This window comes from Dendrobates tinctorius, unplaced genomic scaffold, assembly GCF_039654945.1.
Source record: "Dendrobates tinctorius isolate UK_male_01 unplaced genomic scaffold, ASM3965494v1 ptg000029l, whole genome shotgun sequence".
NCBI lineage: Eukaryota > Metazoa > Chordata > Amphibia > Anura > Dendrobatidae > Dendrobates > Dendrobates tinctorius.
Window position 1 is genome coordinate 6787725 of NW_027361697.1, and position 27812 is coordinate 6815536.

The 27812-nt window shown below is 40.7% G+C and overlaps 1 protein-coding gene across 1 annotated transcript in view; it reads right to left on the bottom strand.

Annotated features, from left to right (window-relative positions):
• Window positions 1-27812, bottom strand: part of CACNA1E (calcium voltage-gated channel subunit alpha1 E) — an 817054-nt gene that overhangs the window by 11653 nt on the left and 777589 nt on the right. The window contains exons 40-47 of the mRNA XM_073571345.1: window positions 27541-27637; window positions 24328-24433; window positions 22938-23045; window positions 17763-17863; window positions 15259-15365; window positions 15065-15164; window positions 5302-5485; window positions 1772-1944 (exon numbers count right to left, since the gene is read on the bottom strand). Of these exons, the coding sequence (XP_073427446.1) occupies window positions 1772-1944; window positions 5302-5485; window positions 15065-15164; window positions 15259-15365; window positions 17763-17863; window positions 22938-23045; window positions 24328-24433; window positions 27541-27637 (976 nt within the window). The remainder of the gene's footprint in view (window positions 1-1771; window positions 1945-5301; window positions 5486-15064; window positions 15165-15258; window positions 15366-17762; window positions 17864-22937; window positions 23046-24327; window positions 24434-27540; window positions 27638-27812) is intronic.

A 27812-nucleotide genomic window follows, 5' to 3' on the forward strand; every position in this document is an offset into this window, starting at 1 on the left:
ACCCATAAGGTCAGTTGGGATGCCAGGTGCAGGATCAAGGGTGTAACCACCATGGGGCAGGGGGGGCAGCATGCGCACCTATCATGATGAGGTCACCCGGCCCGTTTTTCCTCTGCCGGCCCTTTAAAAGGTGCTTGCGACGCATATAGGGGGTTAAGAACGTCCTGACGTTATATGTCAGGAAGTTCTTTGTGGGCGGAGAGCGCGGGCTCTGCTCTCTTGCCCCTGGCTGCAGGCCTGCAGCAGTTGGTTGTGAGCGCTGCAGCCTCCCTACCCGTGCATTCCTGGCGCCTGTGGCCTGCCTGCTGCAATCACGTGATGCTAGGCCGGGTGACGGGTATCATCACATTAGTGACGCCGGTTTCCCTGGGACTGGGTGAGTGAGTCACCCAGACTGAGTGTATAATAATAATAATTGATCCAGAAAGATATTTAAAGTAAAATACATCAGCCCAGCCCCCAGCGGCCAGCACCTGTAATACAGTGGGGCTGATGTATATACAGGTGCTGGGCTGGAGGCTGGAGCTGGTGACATATATAGGTGCTGATCATGTATATACAGGTGCTGGGCTGGTGATGTATATACAGGTGCTGGGCTGGTGATGTATATACAGGTGCTGGGCTGGAGGTTGGTGCTGGTGATGTATATACAGGTGTGGGCTGGAGGCTGGGGCTGGTGACGTATACAGGTGCTGGTCATGTATATACAGGTGCTGGGCTGGTGATGTATATACAGGTTCTGGGCTGGGACTGGTGATGTATATACAGGTGCTGAGCTGGTCATGTATATACAGGTTCTGGGCTGGGACTGGTGATGTATATACAGGTGCTGAGCTGGTCATGTAAATACAGGTGCTGGGCTGGTGATGTATATATAGGTGCTGGGCTGGTCATGTATATACAGGTGCTGCTGGGCTGAAGGCTGGGGCTGGTGAGGTATATACAGGTGCTGGGCTGAAGGCTGGTGACGTATACAGGTGCTGATCATGTACAGTATATACAGGTGCTGGGCTGGTGATGTATATACAGGTGCTGGGCTGGTGATGTATATATAGGTGCTGGGCTGGTGATGTATATACAGGTGCTGATGTATATACAGATACAGTTGAAAATTTGATGCCAGAGGTTGGATGGGTTGCCGGTTACAGGGCTCCCCTGACTGATGAGCACCACAGCAGTCAAACGTGATATATGAAGAGCTTCTTCATTAATAGGTGTTCTTTTGAGACTTTTTTGGGGAATAACAAATTTGATCTCATACATGTTAATTGATGTTTCTACACAGCTGGCAATATGGTTTTATGATAAATGCGTGATGGTAAGAGACTTTGACCCCTAACATACGGGCATATATATACTTAGGAGTTTTTCTTTAAAGCCACTGGAAACATATTTTCTGAGTATAGGAATTACTGTTTGTGTGCACATTGAGTATATACTATTCCCTCCCAACAAGCCACGGTCTAATCAAAAGGGTCTTGGATTTAGTCAGTTTTTATTCACTTTCCCCACTCTTTGTATGTTGGTATAGGGTTTCCACAGCACTTTGTTTTTTTATTTAATTATACACCTCACCTCATTTTTTAACAACCTGAGCGACCGTGGCTTGCCCCCTAGTTTTGATCCTGGGTACGCACATGTGCAGGATCCATACAATACAGATTTATGACTGATTTTATCAATAGTCCAGTTCACACATGACAAAAATATCTCTTCCTGTAAAATCCCTTTGAAGAGTGATCATCACAGATCACAGTGATCGCATCCTTACCTGCACGCTGCTATGGGTATGACCAGGTGACAGCTGGTGATCCCTATGATCACATGCCTGTGGGTTTCTTTCCTCTGAGTTGCAACGTGAGAGATCAGGTGATAAAAGGTGTTTCCTTTCCTTAGAACGACCCCTTTCTCTTCCTCCTGAACGGTGGGAGTCTAATCGATGACCTACAAGATGCAAAAAGATACATAGAAAGGCTCTTCTCTTAAAGGGGTTGTTCATTACTCATATAAGCTCTTCTCTATCACTATGTGTGGCCCAAGTAAAATAATAACACTTATACTCTGCTCCGGTGCTGGCGTCATTACAGCGGTGTCAGCATTGGCTCTCCTGGGGCTCTCGTGACATGTTATGTCACATGATCCTTGCAGCCAATCATCGGCCACTTCACTGTCCCTTCCTTTGGATTTAACCTCTCTCTCACTTTCTCCTGATCTCTGATTTGTCCGATAGATGGGACAATGCAGTGAACGCTCATTAGCCGCAGGGAATTACTTGACATAACAATGCCATGAAAGCACCGGGAGAGCTAGTGCCAACATCGCCAGCACCAGAGGTGAGAATAGATGATATTATTTTACTTGGGGGAAACCTAGCAAATGAGAAAAGGTTATCCGAGTAGTGGATTACCCATTTAAAGCATATAGATATACATGAAGCAATGTATCTGACGCAATGAACCATCAATGTTACTCTCTGACTATCCATAAAGTTGTGTTAAAGTTGGGAGTTACAAGATGCCGCAGACTTTCTGATCATACCCTTGGGGGGACTTTATTATAGTTTGAGTAAAAGATGCTTTCTTAATACATAGTTGAAAAAAGACCTAGGCCCATCAAGTTCAACTTTTATCCACCAATTGTACATTTCGTCACTAATTTAACTATAACCCAAAATGTTATGTGTATCAAGGAAATCATCCAACCACCTTTTTAAAAGCTGGTATAGTGTCAGCCATTACTACCTCTTGTGGTCGGCATTCCACAGACTGACTGCTCTAACTGAAAGAACCCTTTCATATTTAACTGCCAGAATCGCGATTCTTCCACCCGCAATAAGTGCCCACTGGTTCTCAGTATGGTCTTTGGAAGGATGAGGAAAAACTGTGTAAAAAGACTAAATATCAGGCCAGATTCATATGCCAAGTGACATTTTGTTTTTCATGTTATTTTTTTTGGACAGGATTCCAGTAAGGGATGTGATTTTTTTTTTTGTCAATGCGCTGGAATCCTCAGCAGTCTCCACTTCTGCATAGAAACTGAAGTTCCTCTATATCAACATCTATAGGTGGAACTCGATGGGCTTAAATGATTATTCCCATCTCCAAGAACCTATCCCAAAATGTAATAGGTTTAATAATATTAGCAAATTCCTCCAATTAGAAATGTAGTATAGTTCTTATGATTCACTATGTCGCTTGCCCAATGTGCAGAACATTTCAGTAGCTTAGATATCCATGATTACGAACACTAACAGCTAACTGTGACTACATCAGTGGCCATAACCACAGATACTGTGACACTAGTCACTTTTCACGGCCAAGCCGTGAGTCAGTATAATCAAGGCGTCCAAGGTCAGAAGCCAGGATAGTATAACATAAACAGAAAGAAGAGACAAAAGCGTGGTCAGGTAACATTCCAAGGTCAGAATACCAGGAGGATAATGGATTAGAGCAGAAGGGGTTAAACAGATAGATGGTCAGAACGATGTACAAGGTCAGGCAGCAAAAGATCTATAAGCAGAACGCAAGGTATAGGGAGCACAAACCTCACTAGCTGAATGAGCATCTGGCAAAGGTCTGAGAGAATCAGTTTAGTTAAGCAGCATGGGAATCACCTGGGGTAATAAACACATGGAGACAGCTGACGCCTCAAAGTCTCAGATTCAATAGTCGAGCTGTCAATCAACACACTGACAGCTCAGCATGCCCCTGTACCAGACTGAATGGTTGAGATGTCAGTCAAAGTACTGACAACTTCAGCATGCCCCTGTACCACATTGGATGGCTGAGCTGTCAGTAACTGCATTCCAGACAGACTGAGGGGTGGAATCGTGACAGATACCAAATCTACTGCAATGCCCTTTACATAGGATAAGTGATATAGCTAATCAGAAGAACTATACTACATTTCTATTTGGAAGTGGGAATACCCCTTAATGTCTGCCTTCAACCTTTAACTATGAAACTATATAGGAAGCGGTACTGTAGATAAGTCACATGTCACCATCCTTAAACATAGCATTGACATTGCTGGCTCCATACAACAGTATCATATGCAGTTGATGATTTTTGGCTATAAAACAGTCATCCTCTTTAAAGGGAATCTGTCAGGTCTCTTATGCTTTATAAGTAAGGTTAAGACCATAAAGTTTTCTATACTTTCATGAAAAAAACTGTTTATGTACCGCTCGATGGGTACCTCGCAAGTCGCTGCTTCCTTGCCCATAAAGAATGACTGACTGCTTTTCTCGTAAGTTAGTATATAAAGAGAGCTGTCATCCATTGTGTGGGTGGTGGAAGCAGAACTCGCAAGCATTCTGTATATGTTCAGGCGGCATCTGAACAGCTTTTTACATAAAAATTCAAAACCTAGTCATAGAAAATGTTTTATTCTTGAGTTCAGCGTCACCCTTTTATTTTATGCTGCCCTGATATATGGGAGAACAGAAGACCCAAAGAAGAAATGTCAATAATTGTGAGCAATAATTTCTATTATTTAGGAACATACTGGACTTGAAAAAAATATTTTAGTTTGCTATCTCAACAACTCAGCCAAGGATTTCACATTTAGACTAAAGCAAATCTTCTCATATATCTATCATGGAATATCTTTTGTAAAGACCGTTTTAAGGTGCCCTTACATCTTGGATTGTGGATGGCCGAATCCTCATGCCTACAGATATGGTTCCCAACTCATGACACACATACACATTTGGCCAAGGGGAGTAAGTTGCTGCCAGATTGGGCATCGTTATTCAATGTGCCCAATTCTTGTCTCCCTTGACATCTGTCAGAGAGTCCCTTAAAGGGAGTCTGTCACCCCATTTTTGGCCTATAAGCTGCGGCCACCGCCATCATGGGCTTATCTACAGCATTCTGGAATGCTGTAGATAAGCCCCGGATGTAACCTGAAAGATAAGAAAAAAGAGTTAGGATATACTCAACCTGCCGTTCGGTCCGGTCTGATGGGTGTCGCTGTCCGATCCAGCGCCTCCCATCCTCATACGATGATGTCCTCCTCCTTGCTTCTCCCTTGGCTCCTGTGCAGGTGTACTTTATCTGTCCTGTTGAGGGTAAAGTACTGCAGTGCACAGGCGCGGGAACTCTCTGACCTTTCCCGGCGCCTACAGAATGCTGTAGATAAGCCCCTGATGGCGGTGGCAGCAGCTTATAGGGCTAAAATTGGGTGACAGATTTCCTTTAACACATTTCATGGTTTGCCCAGTCCCATCAGAAAAATTGAGTTTGACCGACTTTATCCTACCGTGTATAGAGGACTTAACATGTGATATAAATGACCAACCTGTATCTGTATTCAACCGATTAGTAGATAGTCTTAAAGAGGCATGGTAGCTGCGACGTTGCTGTTTGTAGCTACTATCTAGACCACTTCTATCTAAGGTGAAGTCTTCTAGCCATGAGCTACGTGCACGCTTGTCCGCTGTCGTTGAGAAGGAACGTCGCATGGAACTAACATCTGCCAGGACCTGCAAAGAAAAGTGAGCCAAAAAAGGAAGAAAAACATCTGCACACACAAATTCTTCCTTATCGTTTTGACAATAGTTTTGGGAATGTATTGGATTAAACAAGAACTTTCAGAAAATTACTGGAGGAGTCTTCTTTGTTGGACATCTAAAATTGGGGAATAGCCTAGTCCAAAGAAGGACCACTAAATTTATAGGCCATAATGGCAGCTGATGCAGACTTCTTCCTTCAAATCATTTTGACACAGGTCATAATAAAACAACTATTAATAAATACATATTACAGGGCTGCAGAGAATTTCATAGAAAACAGCTTAAGAAATCGTGGTCAGTGACATGGAGAAAAAGTTAGAAGAAAGGCTTAGTGCACTAAACAGTTCAACACTATTGAATATTCATTTTCCTTTGATAAAAAAGGCTTGATGTAAAGTTTTAGAAACTTTATGTATAATAGGTGCAGTTATGTTGGTTGATTTTTTTGTGTTTATGGTCAGATTCACACATTTCTGAAACATGGACCATCCTTCACATGGGAAGATATAACCCAACTACCAGGTCTTCCAACCTGGGCTTACTGTTTGATAAACATATTTGAAGGAGTTAGTTTAGGCCGGGAGACCAAACAGATGGGTCAGGTATTCCTATGTGAGAATGGTCCATGTGTAAATCTGGCTTTATTATTAGCTAATGCTCATGATAAACAGTCTTCATAGAGCCGATATGGCAGCTCGTAAACCTCCCAACATGTTGCGAAGCCTTGTGCATGTTGTGGGCTGGTACCTTCAGGAGAAGCAATATTCAGAGTTAATAAATAAATACCCATAGATAATAATGTCTCTAGGTTAGAATACCTATATAATTCAGTGTGTGATGGAAAATTTTATATAAATTCATGAGGAATAAAGGCCTTTGAGAGTGAAATCAGGAACATTTGGGGGTATAGTATCGACCCCATGGGTTCTGTCTTGTGTAAAAGTGCAACCTACGGTAAATCCATTATGTGCATATGAGTGAAGGGAGAAAAGAGAGTATTATCTACCCGTTAATTAAATAAAAAGCTAAATAAATTATAAAATTATTTTTATAAATACCCATCATATTAAACGATAATTAAAGAGGAACTACCAACAATTTAATCACCTATGTACAAAAACTTCCTATTACAAGAGAAAGTTTTTCAAACATTTCTGAAAAAAAAAAAAAATCAAAAACTGTCATACTATTTTACTTTACGCCAAACAGTTTTAATGATTTTCAGAAAAAGACAAAACATTTTTTTGGAGACAGTAGTTCCCCATTAATTATAAGGTATAAAATGAACTAAATGGTCACTTGATAAAGAGCTGAAAAAAACAACCCCCAAACCATAACAGGGTCCTAAAAAATGAAAACAAACTCAGAGAAACAAACAGAAGTACAAAACAACGGAAAGAAGCAAAGCAAACCCCTCGAAAACAAATGAAACGATAATCCAATATTCAACGAAAGAGCAAATGGACAAACAGGAAAAGCAACAGACCATGTAGCCGGTATATGGTGGAAAGCTCTTACGGTAGGTTGTCACCTGCCTAATAATAAGTTAGATATTGTGACTGGGTAACTTGCTAATTAGTAGAGAAACATTTGTGGTTGAAAATGGAGGGGATGTGTTTGCCGTATTTACCTGGGGGTCCTCTGCCAGACGTGGCATGGAAGATGCTCTCGCAGACACTGGACGTTCCAGCATCTCCACTGGGATGTAGCTGCTTTGGATAGGGAGCTGCTCCCTGCTATACTTTCTAACCTCTGGCTCCTGGAAATAAAGATACAGCCAGCTCGTGGGACCAGCTTTCCATTTCACATATTGTTCCGTCACCTGGTAGCACAATGATTTCCCTGCCGATAGACCACCCACTCCAGGGTCAGTGCCAGACGTTCCATTATACAAGTCACTAGCTAATATAACCTCCGGCACATTGTTACTGTAAGCACCAAGAGCATTTAAGAAGCAGGACCAATTTATAAATATGTTTTAATTCTAATTGTCCACTGCAGTGAGCTGGAGAACGCTGATATATTGTCCACGATCATGGTATAACTGGGAAGGGAGATCTGGGTAAAACAAGCAATTAATGTAGGGAATATTTTTAAAATGCAATAGTATTTTCACTTATTATTGTATGAGGGTGATTTCATGTCACTGTTTGTATAATTTTAATAGTTTTTCTCCTTTTTTTCCGATATGTATATTATATGTATATATCCAGGTTGTGGTAAAGCATTAAAAAGGTTGTCGAGGCTTGGGTTTCAAATTTACAATCACTTTATGTGACTACAGACTTGTGAATCGTCACAGCGCGCAGTGTATGCACTGTAAGGATTCTTCAGTGACAGCACTGGTAGCAGGTGGGCTCATGACCACAAGTATGGGATTTGCATACATGTGGTTACATGCTCACTAGACGTGCCCGTTCTCGATTAATACAAGTAAACTGAGAAAGGCCGAACAAGTCTAGTTGGAATGTGTCCGGAAGTATGAAATTCACCTACTTGGGGGTCACATGACCGCTCACTCCCAGTGCCAGAACCTGAGAATCCTGATAGAGTGACTTCAGACTTGAACCCCAGACCCCAAACCATCTCTTTAATGGATTGTGTCAGCAGGGATTAATAGTGAAACCTATTTCAGTTTTGATTAACTATTTTAATGTGAATGTCTACATTCTGTCACCATTTATCAATTTATATAAAGAACTAATCTATATACATAGTATTAATTATCTTATGGTGATCCTGAGTACAGTCGGCAGCGTAACTATTGTGGGTGCAAGAGTTGCCACAACATTTTTAGAATGTTTTTAGCAATGTGGACTTTCTTTTTCGGGCTGACTTGTCAGTGGTTTTACTCTTACCAGGAATGGGTGTCTCACAATAAGAAGGCTGAGCTGCGGGAATGAAGAAGCCTTGGCAATCAAAGTAAGGTTTTTTGTTTATTAACCAACGTATTTCAGCACCTTTTTAAAGGTTAAAAAAAAACAAAAAACAAACAAAAGTGGTATTATTTGGGGAGAAATGTAGCTTAAAAATCTTTTAATATCTCCCTAGGAGCTATCTCTAAGGAGGAATATAACCAAAACAGCAATTCTGCCACTTTTCATTATATGTAGGCTTCCTTTGTGCCACAGCAGCAAGAGGCATGACGTGACGGGCTGACAGAGGGAGCGATCTCCCTCTGTCAAACTCCTCACATGCTGCTCTCACTATTAACAGCAGCATCTAAGTGGTTAAAGTGCTGGGATCAGATCTATGTCACAGCACATACAGCAAAAACTTAACTGAGCATTACATTTGACCCCTGTTGTGTATGGCATAGGCACAACTCCTTTGCCCTTGTCATTTTTGGATCGTAACAGTTAGCACACCCAATTGCTGTAACTAGAGTTGAGCGATACCGTCCGATACTTCAAAGTATCGTATCGGATGGTATCGGCCGATCTTTAAAAAAAGTATCGGTATCGCCGATTCCGATACCGGAAGTCCCATTCAAGTCTATGGGACTTCCGGTATCGGAATAAGAAAAACCCTTTCCTGCCCTTGTACAGCCTCTCTGGGGTCTGTACGGGCCTTTCGGGGGGCTGTGCCGGCCTGCCAGGGGGTCTGTGCAGGCTCCGGTGGTCTGTGCCGGCCTGCCGGGGGGCTGTGCCGGCCTGCTGGTGGTCTGTGCAGGCTCCGGTGGGCTGTGCCGGCCTGCCGGGGGGCTGTGCCGGCCTGCCGGGGGGCTGTGCAGGCTCCAGGGGGCTGTGCCGGCCTGCCGGTGGTCTGTGCAGGCTCCGGGGGGCTGTGCCGGCCTGCCGGTGGTCTGTGCAGGCTTCGGGGGTCTGTGCAGGCATCGTCCGATGGGACTACAAGTCCCATCGGGCGATGCCTGCTACCATGACAGTGATTGACACATTAGCCAATGATGGGACAGTAGTAGTCCCATCATCCGGCTAATGTGTTGAATGTAAAAAAAAAAAAAAAAAATTACATGCTACATACATACAACATGCATACTACATACATGCTACATTCATACTACATACTACATACATGCTACATTCATACTACATAAATACTACATGCAACATACATACTACATATATACTACATACATACTACATATATACTACATGCATGCTACATACATACTACATGCTACATACATACCACATACATACTACATGCATGCTACATACATACTACATATATACTACATGCATGCTACATACATACTACATATATACTACATGCATGCTACATACATACTGCATGCTACATGCATGCTACATACATACTACATACATACTACATGCTACATACATACCACATATATACTACATACATACAATACATTCATACAATACATACATAGACATACAGTACATATAACATAGAGTAACATACTTACCAATACTTGTCACATTGTTCCCCGAAGCCATTGTCTTTTCCGGAATAAATATTAACATAACAAACCACAAAAATACTCACCCACGATCCAAAGCAGTCCACGAGTGTGTCCCACGACGATCTTGGGTAGAGAACTGCAGCATCAGCTGATGCTGCCGTTCTCTACGGGCTGCAGGAATCCAATGACGGAAGGTAGGTATCCTTCCGCACTGTATTCCTCCGCCACTTAAAAAAAAAAAAGTCCCTAGTCTCACTTTATGCCATTGCTGTGTGGGAATTTCCCACGCAGCAATGGCATAAAGTGAGACTAGGGACTTTTTTTTTTTTTAAGTGGCGGAGGAATACAGTGCGGAAGGATACCTACCTTCCGTCATTGGATTCCTGCAGCCCGTAGAGAACGGCAGCATCATCTGATGCTGCAGTTCTCTACCCAAGATCGTCGTGGGACACACTCGTGGACTGCTTTGGATCATGGGTGAGTATTTTTGTGGTTTGTTATGTTAATATTTATTCCGGAAAAGACAATGGCTTCGGGGAACAATGTGACAAGTATTGGTAAGTATGTTACTCTATGTTATATGTACTGTATGTCTATGTATGTATTGTATGAATGTATTGTATGTATGTAGTATATATGTGGTATGTATGTAGCATGTAGTATGTATGTAGTATGTATGTAGCATGCATGTAGCATGCAGTATGTATGTAGCATGCATGTAGTATATATGTAGTATGTATGTAGCATGCATGTAGTATATATGTAGTATGTATGTAGCATGTATGTAGTATGTATGTGGTATGTATGTAGCATGTAGTATGTATGTAGCATGCATGTAGTATATATGTAGTATGTATGTAGTATGTAGTATGTATGTAGTATGTATGTGGTATGTATGTAGCATGTAGTATGTATGTAGCATGCATGTAGTATGTATGTAGCATGCATGTAGTATGTATGTAGCATGCATGTAGTATGTATGTAGTATGTATGTAGTATGTAGCATGTATGTAGTATGTATGTGGTATGTATGTAGCATGTAGTATGTATGTAGCATGCATGTAGTATATATGTATGTATGTAGTATGTATGTGGTATGTATGTAGCATGTAGTATGTATGTAGCATGCATGTAGTATGTATGTAGCATGCATGTAGTATGTATGTAGCATGCATGTAGTATGTATGTAGTATGTATGTAGCATGCAGTATGTATGTAGCATGTATGTAGTATGTATGTAGTATATATGTAGTATGTATGTAGCATGTAGTATGTATGTAGCATGCATGTAGTATGTATGTAGTATTTTTTTTTTTTTTTTTTAAACATTTAACACATTAGCCGGATGATGGGACTACTACTGTCCCATCATTGGCTAATGTGTCAATCACTGTCATGGTAGCAGGCATCGCCCGATGGGACTTGTAGTCCCATCGGACGATGCTTGCACAGACCCCCGAACATCAGCACAGCCCCCCGGCAGGCCGGCACAGCCCCCCACAGGGTGCACAGACCACCGGCAGGCCGGTACAGACCCCGGGCAGTCCACACAGCCCCCCCGGCAGGCCGGCACAGCCCCCCGGCAGGCCAGCAGAGACCCCCGGAAGGCCCGAAATGACGGCGCATCATGATGCGCACACACCGCGCATCATGATGACGTCAGTCTGTCAATCAACTTTGAACTTCCAATTCCGATGCCGAATTCCGATATTGAAAAAATATCGGAAGTCGGTATCGGAATTCCGATACAGCAAGTATCGGCCGATACCCGATACTTGCGGTATCGGAATGCTCAACACTAGCTGTAACCTACTTTCAATCAGTATGAATAATTTCACCTCTTTGCAGGGAATGTTAACGTTGGCCAGATGCATTTTCAAAAAGGATTATTCAGCTATTTTGACATGAGTTTTCAACGTAAGTACAATGGCCTCATCAGGTCTAAGATATATTAAATAATGTATACAGCTTGTATTGTGAAATCTGCTGACAAATCCAGTTCAATATGAGTGAAAACTGTGATTGCATTTATTGATTATATGTAATAGATTGATATAGCCGACAGTATATCAATAATAAATAATTGGGCTCCCAAAGTAAGCAAATGTAGAAAATTGGAAAATTAGGGATATGCTAAGTACAACAAACTGATTTTCTATTACTTTTACTGAGATCTCTAGGGAAACTTTTACCCTTATCCTATCGGTTTTTCTTACAGGCTTCTCTGTATTGTGGGGATATTTTTTTTTTTCAATTTTTTTTATTGAAATATGGTGTTTTGCACTAAATATAATGATACACATTTGATATCACAGGTGTGCTTGCCAATAGGTAATCCCTTTTTCTCTCTGGTACTAGTCTGATTGATTACCGATTTAGCACCCGCTCTGATATAGTAGCTGTGCGAGTCGATCTGGGGAATCTTTGTCAACAGAAGGTATGGGATGGATTCTTTTTTTCTTATTTTAGTTATTATTTCCCCACCTGCCTAAGATTGAGACATGGGGATGGGTTAGGTAGAGGTGGGATACTTTATTATTGGAAAATTGGTGCAATTGATAATTTGTACTAAAAAATTTGTACCATTTTTAATAAGGAAGTATTTTAAACAAAACATAATAAACGGGTGAAAGAATACATTGGGACTTTCCATGTGATTGCTGTATTTTTTGCCCGGTTGGTAGAATCGTTCTGCATGTGCATGGAGGCACTCAACAAAATGCTCGAGACTTGAAGACACACAGTGCGATGACACCGCAACAGTGATGAGACTTTAGCGCTGTTGCCCTAGGGTGTGGACAATGCCGTACACTGCAGTGACCAGGCAGAATCAATGAGCTGACGACATGTTTCACATTGAGAGACTTAAGATACTTCCATTCTTGTTGCAGACAGGATGGCATCTATGTACCAGGTGATAACATACTAGTGACAAAACATCTGGCACCAAACACATTAACATACTGCAGATTGCTGGACGGGCACATCTCATGAGATTTCGATGTGACAAGTTTGGCATTGTCTCAAAACACAATTAAAATGTTGTTCATGCAAGATACAAAACGAGACACTTGACATATAAACAATATACCTGTAACCTGTCATTACTAAAGAAATTCTGATAATTATACATCTATAGGGAATCGGTCAACTGATACATGATGCCCAAGGCGATGGTGCCAAGCTGAATAGTTCAAGGAGCAGATCCCTGCTGACGCCCCCTGCCCGTTCACTTAGGTCTCTCCCTGTATGAGTGTATAACAAGAGAAAGACTTGTCAGTCAAGGAAAAAGGAGAGAAAATCAAACAGGGCCATAGCTCTTTGACTAGTCACCTTGTTCCCAGCCAACTATGTTGAAATCTCTGATTCACGCTGCACTTGTTTCTGGCAGCATGAATTAGCATACCGGCATCCCCAGCGTCTCTTTATAATTCATTTTTCATCAATCAGTTGCTTTATATTCTGTTTTAGATGCATTGGATCTATTACAAATTGAAATGGTGGGTGTATAGATATAAACTGGAGTGACAATAAGAGCAATAGGGTCTTATCCGGATTAAAAGGGAAAGAGTAAAATGGGATTTGCTGACCTGAGGGGTTTGTGAACGTCAGAACCCCATTGTAAACTTGTATGAAACACGGCTGCTGCAGATCCACCAAAAAGATAGGTTACAAACTTGGAGGTGAGAGTGAATGTAAACCCGCGCTGCCGAGGATTCAATATACGATAAGAGACCAGATGCTGTATGGATGCCGTTTTATTTGTCAACACGTTTCGAGGCAATCATACCTCTTCATCAGGACAAATCATAATGAACATGATTACCTCGACGCGCATTGACAAATAAAACCGCATCCATACCGCATCTGGTCTCTTATCGTATATTGGATCCTCGGCAGCGCGGGTTCGCATCCACTTTTATCTCCAAGTTTGTACCCTAAATTGAAATGGTGGTTATACAACAATTATTGACCATCATTGCTTGGCAGGAGTGGAGGGGTGAAAGTGCTGTGAGGAAGGAACACTTGATTATCTACGTCTCATTCATGGACAAAGAAAAGAATATTCCCAACCCCCAACTACATGATCAATCCCTACATCTAACAACACTACACTATATTGTTTTTAAGCGCAGAGACCTATCTGCTTTTTTTTATATATAGTACCAAATTACTGGTTTCTATTTCAAAAGACATGGAATACAGTTAGAAGCTGTCTTCAGCTGCCACGAGGAGGATGAGAGGAGCTTACTGATACCATTAATTCAATATGAAACACACATTCCCATAAGAAGTGGGGATGAGTCTTTGTTGGGCATTTATTTGTTTGTGGCAAACTCGCCATTGGATAATAGCAGAAGTAACAGAAAGTGAGGGAAGGGAAGTTACAGCACCTCTAGTACTGGCAGAATACAAATTATGAAGTATGAGAATTGGGACAGTTCCTGTGCATCAAGCACAGTTTTAACTTGTTGGGAAAATGAGGGCGTAAGACCACGATGTCACTTGAGCTATTGACTGTCATACAAGATACAGACATAACAGAGAGGCAGGCATTCAATTTGTGGCAAGTAAGCGATTGGATAATGGCAGGAGTAATGGGAAGTGAGGGGAAGGAAGTTTCTGCCCCTTTAGTACTAGCAGAATGCTAATTAAGAATAATGCCCCCTGGATGGTAGATTACATAGTGTGAGAATTTGGACAGATCCTTAACTAGTATGTGCACCAAGCACAGTTTTAACTTGGGGCGGGAAATTAATTTGATGCATCTTTCAGTTGCGGGGCACTAGTGTAAGAAATGTCATCCAATTCGCAATTATGATGAGTCTGTCGGTCATGCTTGGACACGTCACTTCTCTTTTCAAAAATTTGGCCTGAAGAAGTTTTATTCTCATGCAAACTGATGAATCAGCTCCTGTATCTCTCCAGGGAATATGGAACTATAGATAAAAAGACAGAAGTTTATCTCCTATACAGATATATTATTAAATGATCACTACCTACGTGGATTAAAATTTGCTCTGTGACTGTGCATAAAGATTACTAAGTACACAGTGTCCTCACTGCGCCGTAACCAGCGGCTCCTGAAATGTGTCACATTAATGCACCGACTGACAATGCGAAGTTAATGGGCCAGCTCCTCTAAAAGCTAAGTTTACCAGAGACAGCTGCTCTTCAAAGTCTTCATCGTCCCTGTCCAGACAGGGTGGCTGGAAAATTTCTTCAGGGGACAATGGACTGAGTGACGGGAAGGCATCACTGAAAGACAAGTGCAGTGTATAAAAAAAAAAAATCATCCTCCATAGTCACGTCTATTATTCCTATATGATGTACTGTTATGAGGCGGACTCACAGGCCTGACAGAGTGTCCTGCTGGAGGTACGGCAAGGCTTTGGCATTGGATAATATTTCCTCGGGTAAGGATGACGCTTCCATTCTCTGAAACATTGGAGCATTTTTCTGTTTGGAAAATTCAATATCCAGGTTAGTTACAGTAAGGCTACTTTCACACATCAGTTTTTTGCCATCAGGCAGGATCCGGCTATTTTTAGAAAAAACGGATCCGGCATAAATTTTGGAGAACTGTAGAAACGGATCCGTTTTTCTGCTGGATCCGTCTAGCAGGTTATATCTGTTTCCTGGGGGCTGACAAATTGGATCTGAGCATGCGCAGACTTAAAAAAACGGATCCGGTGGCTGGATCCGTCTTTTTCTGGATCCGGCGCATTCCGGCGCCCATAGACTTTCATTGTGGCAAAAAGCCGGAAGCGTCGGATCCGGCGCTTCCGGCTTTTTTCGCCGGAGACAAAAAACGTTACAGTAGCTGTTTTTTCCAGATGCCGGAATGAGACAAGTAGCCGGATCCGGCAAAAAACGGATGAAATGCAATGCCATCCGGCGCGATCCGGCGCTAATGCAAGTCAATGGGGAAAAACTGGATCCGGCATTGCATTTCGCTGGATCCGGTTTTACAAAAAAAAGCCGGATCGCGCCTGACGGCAAAAAACTGATGTGTGAAAGAGGCCTAAGGGTAATCCATCGAGACCTGATAGAGAGGGCAACAAAGCTAACAATGCAGATTTATTCATATTCCGAAAATAATGCTTCATTTCAAAAGAAAATGATGTTGCTTAATAAAGGTGCCTCAAATCCATAACTAAGCGCCTGTTACAAAACAACAATTTATTTTCAACTATATTATCATTAGACAGCAGTTGTCTCAAATAAGAAGGGTCTCCAAACAATAAAAAAACTAAGAAAAACAACCTTTCAGAACTCTTTAAAATATTAAATTAAATAATGTTCCAAAATTGCCTGTGTCCCCCTACTGGACTCCAAAGTTCCCTTTTGGTCCAGAAAGACCGCAGTGGTGACAAACACTCTATGCTCACTTTTTAACATGTTCTAATGGCTGGAAAACTCCCTTAGGGTATAAATCTTTTTAGGCAGATGATTGCTGGCTCTGGAGGAGGATACAGTGTTAGCACTTCCTATACAGTATATACAATGCTTGTTCAGTGCTGTATATAAAGTGATCAGTAAGGCAGAGTTGTTTATAAAGCATCCCTGCCTTCTCTATCGGAATATCCTGCTCCCTGCAGCTGCACAATATCGTGCATCTTCTTACTCTGCAATGACATTTTAGAAGGTCAAAGTAATGCAATATACAGAATGCCCAGATAGTAAGTCTATGGATGGTCTGGAAGTAGTTAACGCCAGGTTCACATTGCGTTAACACAGCCCGTTCAACGCATAGCGTTGACGGGCTGCGTTAACGCTATATTATAACACGATATGCGTTATGCTATACCACTAGCGCAGATGCTCCATCTGCGCTAGTGGTGATGGAGCCTCAGACGCTGCAGCCCGCGTCCGAGGCTCCGTCACTGAATGACGGCACATCGCGAACGCGTGCTGCTTTACAGCATGTGTCGCGATGCGCCCGAAAAAGGAGGGCAATGGCAGTGTTAACGGACTGCGTTACACCGTGTTATGCCGCGGTGTAATGCAGTCCGTCTAACGGACTGCCGAGACGCAATGTGAACCCAGCCTTAGAGAGGTCTGTCAGGGTAAAATTACATTGGGAAGTTATCACATCTCTATATAGGCAATTTGACCCGAGAAGAAGAAGAATACCTGCAGATCTAAAATCTGTGGGCTACTTTTCAAGAAAACGATCTTCAAATTAGGTGTTTGGTGCATCGTAGAAGGTTGAGAACACCTTACCTTAGTCAATCTAGCTGTCCAGCTCCTGGCTCCTCCACTGGCTTCACTTATGTAGGCCAGCGCTTTATCACCTGAGATTCTGCACGTGCACTGATTGCCCTGGTATTGGTGCACGTGCAAAACACTCTTTCTTATGGAGATGACCATCTTGCTGTTCTGCATTGACCTTACCAGATGGCACAACTTTGCACTGAACTGACATCAAGATAAGTTGTAGAACTTAATTCAATTCAATCAAGGATTAGGGTGGACACATCTTTGACTTAGGCTGTGTGCTCACGATCAATAGAGAAGCTGAACCTAATTGGTATATCTTTCTGCTAAACTTAAATATTTTGGAGCCTCAATTGCCCCAATATGTTCCAAACCTTTTCATGCCTAACAGGACACTTTTTCGTGCTTAACAGGACACCATGTCCCTTTGGCGTTCAACTAATAGTGTAGTCTTTTAAGTTAAACATATTGAAATTTAAAGAAGACACCATCGTAACTACAATAATTTAATTTTTCACATTTTCGATGAACATACATCATTTTATCAAGTCTCCGCACACATTTTTTTATTCCGGCTCCCATGCAGAAGACTTGCGGGTCTTCCAGAGGGCCTTGCGCTCTTGTCATATGTCTCACCTGTTCCTCCAGCTGTTGTCTCTGTTTCTTCGCTTTACTCTGCTTATAATAGTCCATGATCATCATAGCAGCATAAATCTTGCCCACAGTCAGGTCAGTAGCTGGGAGGAAAATAGTTGAAAAGTTGTCACTGACAGATGCAAATTCATAGCAATTGTGTTGGTAACAGGATTGGATGCGTAGTAGGTTACGTTGTACAAGTTGTAGACGGTTCATACAAGTCCTCAAAAATAAATTGCAATTGAAGGCACATTATACATAAGCTATTTATTCATACCCTCATCCTATTATTGAAATGAAGTTTGTATTTTTTATATTTTTTAGCATTTTATTTTTATTGTTAATATCACAATCTGTATAAAAAAAAATGAAATTTTGCCATTTTCACGCTGACCATCGGGGCTATTCTAAACTCAAACTTTCTGTTGTTTCAGGAAATTCCAGGTTCATCAACAGCAATAATTATTCCCATAGTCCTGAATTATAGAGGCTAAAGATGCTTCAACATAATATAATTAACATGATCTATTATGGTATGGTGCCATATAGATAAGAAATGATAAGAGACAACAGGAAAATAAAAGATTATCTTTATTAAATAACAACAGTGTAAAAACAGGTTAAAAAGACCTGGCAAGAAAAGGGCCTCCAAATGGTGGGCAAAGAGAGCAGCAGCAGGTAATAATAAAGTACACAGTAGAGGATAATAGGAGCACCAAACACCGAAAAAATGAGCAAGTGTTTAATCCTTATATTCAAAAAGGGACATAAAAGAGGACTTAGCAGGCACTAAAAAGTTGCTTTACAAAATGCAGTATTAGATAGCTGCCCATAGAAGAAGAAGGAAAGGAACAAAGGCCCAGAGAATATAGAAAAGCTAATTGTAATTGCTTATTTGTTGTGCTATGGATGCAGATTTCCTCGCATACACCAACAGGATTCAATCTAGGGCAGGTATATACAATATCCAGAGTGTTTGTGAGGTTAAATAAATGCTTAGAGACTGGTTCTGTGGGACAGTGCGGGAAAAGGCCGGCTGCTGCTGCTTTGGAACCCCTCGCCCGACGAGCGCCGTTTTGCAAGGTTGCTTCATCCGGGAGCGCGTCAGTGAGAGGCAGTATTATATTCAGGTACATAGCATAGGGCAGATATTTTGATTCAGGAGCATTATAATCATACTGCTATTTTTAAGGGCATTGAGTGGGGATGTGCTGCAGAAGGTCAGAGAAGATGGAAGTCTGCAGATATAAGTTGTGGATGTGAAAAGTCATTATGACATCTGGACAAGATGAAGAAAAGAAAGAAGAATGATTCAAACCAGCGACTACATCATTCATAAGGTTCCTGGATGCATATGTTTATTTGTGATACTGACTAATTTTCATTAGTACTGTGGTTCCTGTATGGTCTGTAATCTGATGATGATTAATAACAACAACTGCCATCATCTCCTTGCCATTGTTAAGGTCAAGCTGGGAGTTGTAGGTTCATGTGATACAAATTTATATGGGTCTGACCTGACATGACAATTAATGTGTCATGAACTGATGGTGGTTCTGGCAATGTAGTCATGTACTGAACATGGTTCAGCTGATTTATTAATTTAATGATAGTGATTCTGGTGATGTATTTTTGTACTTATGTTGGTTCTGGTGATGTATTTCTGTACTGATGGTGGTTCTGGTGATGTATTTCTGTACTGATGATGGTTCTGATACTGAATTCATGTATGAATTGTGGTCCTAATGATGTATTCATGTGCTAATGGTGGTCCTAATGATATACTTATGCACTGCTAGTGGTTCTGGTAATGTATTTCTGTACTGATGGTGACTCTAGTAGTGTGTTTCTGTACTGCTGGTGGTTCTGATGATGTATTTCTGTACTGATGAGGGTTGTGATGCTGTGTATGTACTGCTGGGAGCTCGACTGATGTATTTCTGTACTGTTGGTGGTTATGGTGATGTATTCTTGTTCAATTATTGGTTCTGATCCTGTACACATGTAACAATACATAACTGTAGTCATGTAGGGATAATCTCCTGTTGATAAAACACTAATTTTATTGAAACAACAGCACCCAACCTAATAAGTGATACATTGCTGAAATTAGTGTCTCAGCCCCTACCTCATGCTGTTCATAGATTACATAGCAAACACCTGCTGACAGATTTCCTTTAAAGAGTAACTGCTCCTTTAAAATCTTAAACTTAAAATAATTAGGTAAATTGGGACATCAGTCCTATCAGATCCTTGGCTTGTTCCACCAAAAGCTCAATGTCTTTTGTTCACAAATTGATACTTTATTTCCTATTCAAAGCTGGGTTCTACATAAATTAGATTCCTTTTTGAATTGTTATTTTAATGACTTATTACAAAAGCGACATTCTGGCACGAACAGCAAACTTATCAGGTTCTATGCTCCTTAAGTGATTTTACATAGCTTGCTGTCAGTCTGACACAGCGGGCAAACAAGTGAAGGTGCAGAGAGCCTGGACTAATTTCACACTGAATTATAACATGCTGTGCTTCAAATCACAGCGCATAGAATTAGACATAGGTGGGGAAGCTGATAAAGCTTACCATTCCATTTTCATCAACAATGAAGAGAATTTTACTGTAATGTCAAATATATGTTCATCACCTTTATGGTTAGGATGAGTAGGAGCGTTTTTTCACTTACTCCTTATTGGGGTCTCTAGGTTTTTGTTAATGCCCTATCTATTACCACAGCACTTTCTTGTGCATCTAAGGGTTGGTTACTTTCCAACTAAGAGAAATTTTAATTTGTTCTATAGCCACTCTTTCTTTTACTGGCCATGTCTCTCTACACCCCCTTCATACCCAATGGTCCCTGTCCTTCAAACCGCACATCCAAGCTCTCTCCACCTCATATCACCTCCAGCTCAAAAATATTTCCAGAATCCATCCCTTCCTCAACCCTCATTCTACTAAAATGCTTGTACATGCCCTCATCATCTCCCGCCTTGACTATTGCAACATCCTTTTCTGTGGCCTCCCTGCTAACACTCTCGCACCTCTCCAGTCCATCCTTAACTCTGCCGCCCGACTTATTCATCTCTCTCCTTGCTACTCCTCTGCTTCTCCCCTCTGCAAATCTCTTCACTGGCTCCCATTCCCTCAGCGTATCCAATTCAAATTACTAATACTGACCTACAAGGCCATCTATAACCTGTCTCCCCCATATGTCTCTGAACTAATCTCCCGATACCTTCCCTCACGTAATCTCCAGTCCTCTCAAGACCTCCTTCTCTCCTCCACACTTATTCGCTCCTCACCCAACCGCCTCCAAGACTTCTCCCGAATAGCCCTCATCCTCTGGAATTCTTTGCCCCAACACGTCCGACTATCAACCACACTCAGATCCTTCAGATGGAACCTGAAAACCCATCTCTTCAGGAAAGCTTACAGCCTGCAATGATCCCTGCTGTCTCCTCACCACTACTGGAGCTACCGCCTAACCGTCACTGGAGCTGATGCAACCCCCCAACCTACTGTCTCCTTCCCCTCCATCCTGTAGAATGTAAGCCCTCAAGGGCAGGGTCCTCTCCCCTCTGTATCAGTCTGTGATTGTTAGTTTACTGTAAGTGATATCTGTACTTTGTATGTAACCCCTTCTCATGTACAGCACCATGGAATCAATGGTGCTATATAAATAAATAAATAAATAATAATTATAATATTGAATATTGAATATTGATTGGATACCGGGGCTTTAACTGTGGCATCACACTCAAGAGACCTTCCAGAAACATTGCTTTTTGGGAGGTTTTGATTGACGTTTGCTGTCTTCAGAAGTTTTGCTGTCTCTCCTATGAGTTTATGACGCCTCCCTCTTTCCAGGAGAGTTGTAAAGTATGTTTTTTTGGAAGCTGTTCTGGTTTAAGTATTGGCTTCCATTTCATTTTCGTGCAAGGATAGCCAGGGAAGCAGGATGAATGGTCAATGAAATGGTAAGAAACACGAAATTTAGATGATAAAAGCTCATGTTGTCCAGCAAAGTAGAACTTTCCTTTAGCTGACTACTTATTCACACTTTTTTTTAAAGTAATGTAAAAATGCCTAAACCACATAAGCATTTCAAATATCTTTAGCCAAAAATACATATATTAGTCTGAAGTTTTATTACTTTAGACATTTTGGAAACCCTTTAATCAGTTATGTTCCAATTTGATCCCCCTTATTTCATTTTCTTGCCACATTATTAGAAATGTAAGTGCATGGAAACCAATGCATGACTGGTCCTTCCACTGGTTATTCCAAATAGTAAAATCTGGACCTGGACTAGGCTTCAAAAACACGTCTTACTTAAAAGATGGCAAAAACCCAACTTTTAGGATCTTTGGCCCGAAGACAAGCCTAGACACATCAGACCATCATATCAAACACAATCTTTGTCTCCTCTATGGCTATGCTACTAAGTGTAAGGACTTAATGTGTTAAAAGGGATGTCCGGGACTTACACATTAGATCAGCTGTGGTCTGACACTCGGCACCCCGAAAGATCAGCTAGTTTCTCCTTCGGCATTGACTGTATGTAAGCAATGTAGGGAGGGAAACAACACTGATCCTTACATTGTTTAGTGGTCATTGCTGACTATTGCAGTTCATCTCCCATTATATAAATTCCAGTACTTGGCATTGACCATTATACATTGTCTGGAGCTGCGGTGTTCGCCCGGGACATTACTTTCATCCTGCTGATGCTGGAACAGATATTAGCTGATCGGAGGGGATGCCAGGTGTCATACTCCATTGATCTCGTCTTGAAAATTATTCTGTGAATAGGTCATAAATATGTAAGTTCTTGACAACCCTTTTAAGTTCTTTAGGTGATATTGATTACATGGGCGGCATGGTGGCTCAGTGGTTAGCACTGCAACCTTGCAGTGCTGGGGTCCTGTGTTCAAATCCCACCAAGGACAACATCTGCAAGGAGTTTGTATGTTCTCCCCGTGTTTGCATGGGTTTCTTCCGGGTTCTCCGGTTTCCTTCCACACTCCAAAGACATGAAAGGGAATTTAGATTGTGAGCCCCATCGGGGAAAGCGTTGATAATGTCTGTAAAGCGCTGTGGAATTAATGGCGCTATATAAATGAGTAAAATAAATAAATAAAATGCAATATCATGTTAAATAAAAGTTAAAACTCTCACATCTTGGCATGGGTACAAGCAGATCCAACATCTTTTGAGATAGATTTGGCCAGATTGCCAGTATTTCCTGCTGCAACTCTGAGTCCAGTTGTTGTCTATCAGCTCCACCTGGAAGAACATGAGCGAAAGAAATCGACAATGAATACCAACATTAACAGCAGATTTTTTAAGTAAATGAAGTCCATCAAACTAATGTGACCATAGGCTAGGACTGGATCGCAATGTTTCATTGTGACATTACATCTAATAATTGCTTTGTGGGAACATGACACAACTCGTCACCGAAGAATCCTATCCAGCCAGTCACAGGTTGCAAATTGTGTACAATTTTACCATCCTAGAGCATATTGTATGTTGGGAGCAACTGCGGACTACTGTACTTGTGAACTGGCTGAAATTTGGTTGTTTTTTACAGTTACATTGCATCTCTAAAATAGTCATGTGACAAAAAGTTGCAGTCAAATTGTCCAAATATTTTGGGTCTAAAGGGCAACGTTTCTCCTTATGGAGAGGAACACACCCTAGAGGCTCATAGCCATGAAATGCTCCTCTGGGAAATTAAATATGGAAACTGTGTCTTCAAGGAGGAAAACTGTCCATTTCCTCCCTAAAGAGACAATTTGAATATTTAATTTCCCAGAGGAGCATTGAATGGCCTATAAGCCTCCTTACTCTTGTCAGTAATGTCACATTCCATAAGAAGAAATGGTACCCCTTAAAGTTCAGTCAAATATCTCTTATACAGCCAAATCAGATCTCATGCTTTGTACTGAGGAGGGGCAACATCCCGAATCATGTATCTGCAAATTGAGATTCTTGGTTTGGCTTTTATCCCAAGTCATGTATCAAGGCTCTTTAAAGTGCCGATATTGACTTTTTGGATTGCTACTTCCAATAGATGGCCCTACAGTTCCAATCCTCTTTCTCCCTGAAGAGACAATGTGCAAAAGTATTTTGGTCACTCCATTTGTCTGAGACCTGATGTCGTGTGACCAAATTCTTCTTACAGCCCTAGCTTTAGACGTGAACTTAAAACTGGGCATATTGGTGGGCACTCACAGTCTATAGTTCTCCTTTAAGAGGCTGTCTATGTAAGCAGCATTTCCTTAACAAACTTTGTATCTAAAATAATACAGTTATTTAGCTCAAACATCGATTCACTTTATTTAATTCTCTAATAATCTACTTTAAATAAAAGTTTACAAAAAATGCACCCAAGTGGCGCAGCTACAATAAAAAAATGATGCAACATTAAAATAGTGTTGATTAAAAATATTCAACCATTTTGTGTCTACAGCTCTCATGTAAACCTGTGTATATCCATGACAACATGCTACGTTTTTCAGGATTAAAATAATTCTAAAATTCCCCTTTTATTTAAACTTCTTACCTTTAGCTATTTTTACATCCAGTGCCGTCCGGATTAAAGCCATTAGCGTAGATGTGAAATGTACCGTCATATCCTCCGTTACCGGCATGTTCATTAGGACCAATCTCTGTACAAAAACACCGGGCGCCCAAGATATGGGATATCGACAAGGGGACCCAAAGCAGACAAGCACACATAGGCACATAATCACTACACCATACACAAAACAATGATGAAGACATCACTCTCCAAACTTCCCTCTGTACCCCCAGCTCCACCCTACACCTGTGTAACTAAGAAGGGTCAAGTAAAAGGAGGAACATGCATATTCTAACCTGTCTATAAGTCATACCCAAATAGTTGAAGGCAGGGGGTATCAATATTGCTGGACATCACAAAGCCAAGGCAAAGGTTTAACTGTCCAGAACCAGAAATTTAAGGTATCATTTCCCTATCAACACAATTATGGGCTTTCAAATATGAAGTCTACAAAGAAGTCTTGTAAGACCTTATTAAAACATATACAGCTCTGGCAAAAATTAAGAGACCACTTTCAAATGTTCAGTTTGTCTGATTTTTCTCTTTATAGGTATATTTTTGAGTAAAATGTAAATTGTTCTTTTAGTCTATAAACTTCTGACAATATGTCTCCAAATTTCCAAGCAATACATTTTGTATTTTTTTTCTGACAAAGAAAAATGGTCAAACATTTTAAAACAACATTGCTTTCAGACCTCAAATAGTGCAAAGAAAACAAGTTCATAATCATTTAGAAACAATAATACTAATGTTTTAACTCAGTAAGAGTTCAGAAATCAATATTTTGTGGAATAACCATGATTTTTAATCACAGCTTTCATGTGTCTTGGCATGCTTTCCACCAGTCTTTCACACTGCTTCTGGTGCAAAAATTTAAGCAGTTCTTTGTTTGATGGCTTGTGACTATCCATCATCCTCTTGATTACATTCCAGAGGTTTTCAACGGGGTTCAGGTCTGGAGAATGAGCTGCCCATGACAGGGTTTTGATGTGGTGGTCTCTTAATTTTTTCCAGAGCTGTATTTAAGGAGCAACTATAGTAATATAAAAATAATGGTGGCAATGCTTAAAATTTGCTATTAACTATCCATATTTTTTGAAGATCTAAACATGGTTGGACTGCCCAAAAGAAGAGGGGTCTTGTGGAAAATAGACATGGCCTTGGCTTTGTTGGATCACAGTAGAGTCAAGATGTCTTCTTGATTTTAAATGTATGATTTTGGATGGCATGATTTAGATTGGACATCTTTAACATGTGGTTTTTTTGATCTATGAAAAACAACAGCTAGTCTCTTTGGATCTTTGGAAAAACCAGGTGACAGAGCCAGGCTTGTTGTGAAAAATAACACTAAGGGTCTTGGGATTTTTGGAAAATACAGGTGACAGAGTCGGGCTTGATGTGAAAAATGAAACCTAGACTCTTGGGATTTTTGGAAAATCCAGGTGACAGAGCCAGGCTCGTTGGGAAAAATAACACCTAGACTCTTGGGATTTTTGGAAAATCCAGGTGACAGAGTCAGGCTAGTTGTGAAAATAACACCTAGACTCTTGAGATTTTTGGAAAATCCAGATGACAGAGCTGAGCCAAGCTTGTTGTGAAAAATAACACCTAGACTGTTGGGATTTTTGGAAAATCCGGGTGACAACCAGGTTTGTGAAAAAGAACACCTAGACTCTTGGGATTTTTTTAAAGTCCTGGTGACAGAGCTGGGCTCGTTGTTTTGGAGGAAGTGGGGAGTCACACATTGGAGACCTTTGACTCAGAGCACCTTATACCATGTTTTATGTACCATAAATAGGTTTATAGTTTTAGGTTGTTGTTTTGTTTTTTTTTTTATATATATTTTGATATTGGCTATAACTCTACAGTTTCCTACTGTTACTCTACTGTTTTAATACTGACACTGAACTCATTATACTAAGCAGAAAGTCACTCTATCTTGACTCAGTACTAACTGGAAGATTTCTATTTAAATTTAAGAACTGGGCAATTGGTAATCTTTAGGTGAGATTTTTTATATTTTTGGGGGATTTTTAAAACTACAGCTTAGCATAACACTATACATTTTCTTTATAATACATACGATGCATGTTTGTGAATATTCCTTAGCTTATCCAAGAGTTGTGGTAAAGGGCCAGCTTCTATATAAAGTCACCTATATGCTGCAGTAAGCTAAGATTTTTTGTAAGAATTTGAAAGAATGTACAAATTCATGACTCCTTTATTATTTGTGCTATTTTTAATTGATAACCATCAAAGCTTCCTTGTGACCTTGGGATTTTGCCATCATTAGGGGTTTGCACATGTAGCATATCTGATTCACAATTTTCCAGGGGCAGTAAAAGCAATGTACTAGATTTAACAAATCTCATCTACATGTTTCAGATATGTTCCGCACATAAACTGACATTCAGTTCCTCAGCATGGAAATTCTTTTAGGTGATTTCATGCTGATTTGACCATTTCAATGCCTTTAAAGGAACACTCCTCTCATCAGAGTTTTTATCCTCTTAATATATATTGCAGTCATCATATTATATAACACTATGTACTTACAATTGCTCATTTTGCACTTCTACCTAGTTAATTCTTCTCTTTTCCATTAGGTCTATGACTCGTGATTAAAAACTGACTAACTGAAGTCTTTTAAGGTCTATATAGAAACAGGAAGTCTCTTTATCCTGCTTGAGTCATCACTCATTGCAAAAGTCCCTGGCAGGGGGAGGAGCAAAGCAGCAGGTTCAGGAGTTGAAGAGGGATAAGGGGATGACTCATGAAAGGAAAATAGACTTTCTGTTTCTACAATAGGGCTTAGAAGGTCCCACCTAGACTGTTTTTAATCACGTGATGTCATAGACCTAATGGAAAAGAGAAGAATTAACTGAGTAGAAAGGCAAAATGAGCAATTGTAAACACACAGTGCTATATAATATGTTAACTGAAATATATTACATGGATAAAAATATATATTTTTTTAACAAATGCTGATTTCTTGGCAAATTGATGGTGATTTTGCTGAAAAATCTGAAGTGAATTTGCTGCAAGGGAATGCAATGAAAGGGATGCTAAGATTGCAGCTTCAAGTGAAAACCACGGAGTACGAGAAAACAAAAAGATAATTCAGGGGCATATCATTCAACATTTTTTTTCTTAAGTCAGAACCTTATTCTTAGATTGTAATAGGGTGACTTCTACCTTATAAGCCACTTTGTTAGGACATCTCTTTCCAAGGCCCAATGGTGGTGACATAAGCGTCAGCATGTCATACATCTCATTATAATGGATACGGCCACTGGTTATGGACAGGAGGAGCCAGAGAAGGAGGAAGGGAGTGAGGTGAGAACAATGGAGCAAGCAATGAAGGAACAAAGAAAAGCATGGCATATCCAGGGAAGCAAAAACCAAACCAACAAGAAAAGAAAAATACAAACATACATAAAAAAAACATAGAAAACAGAAAAGAAAGA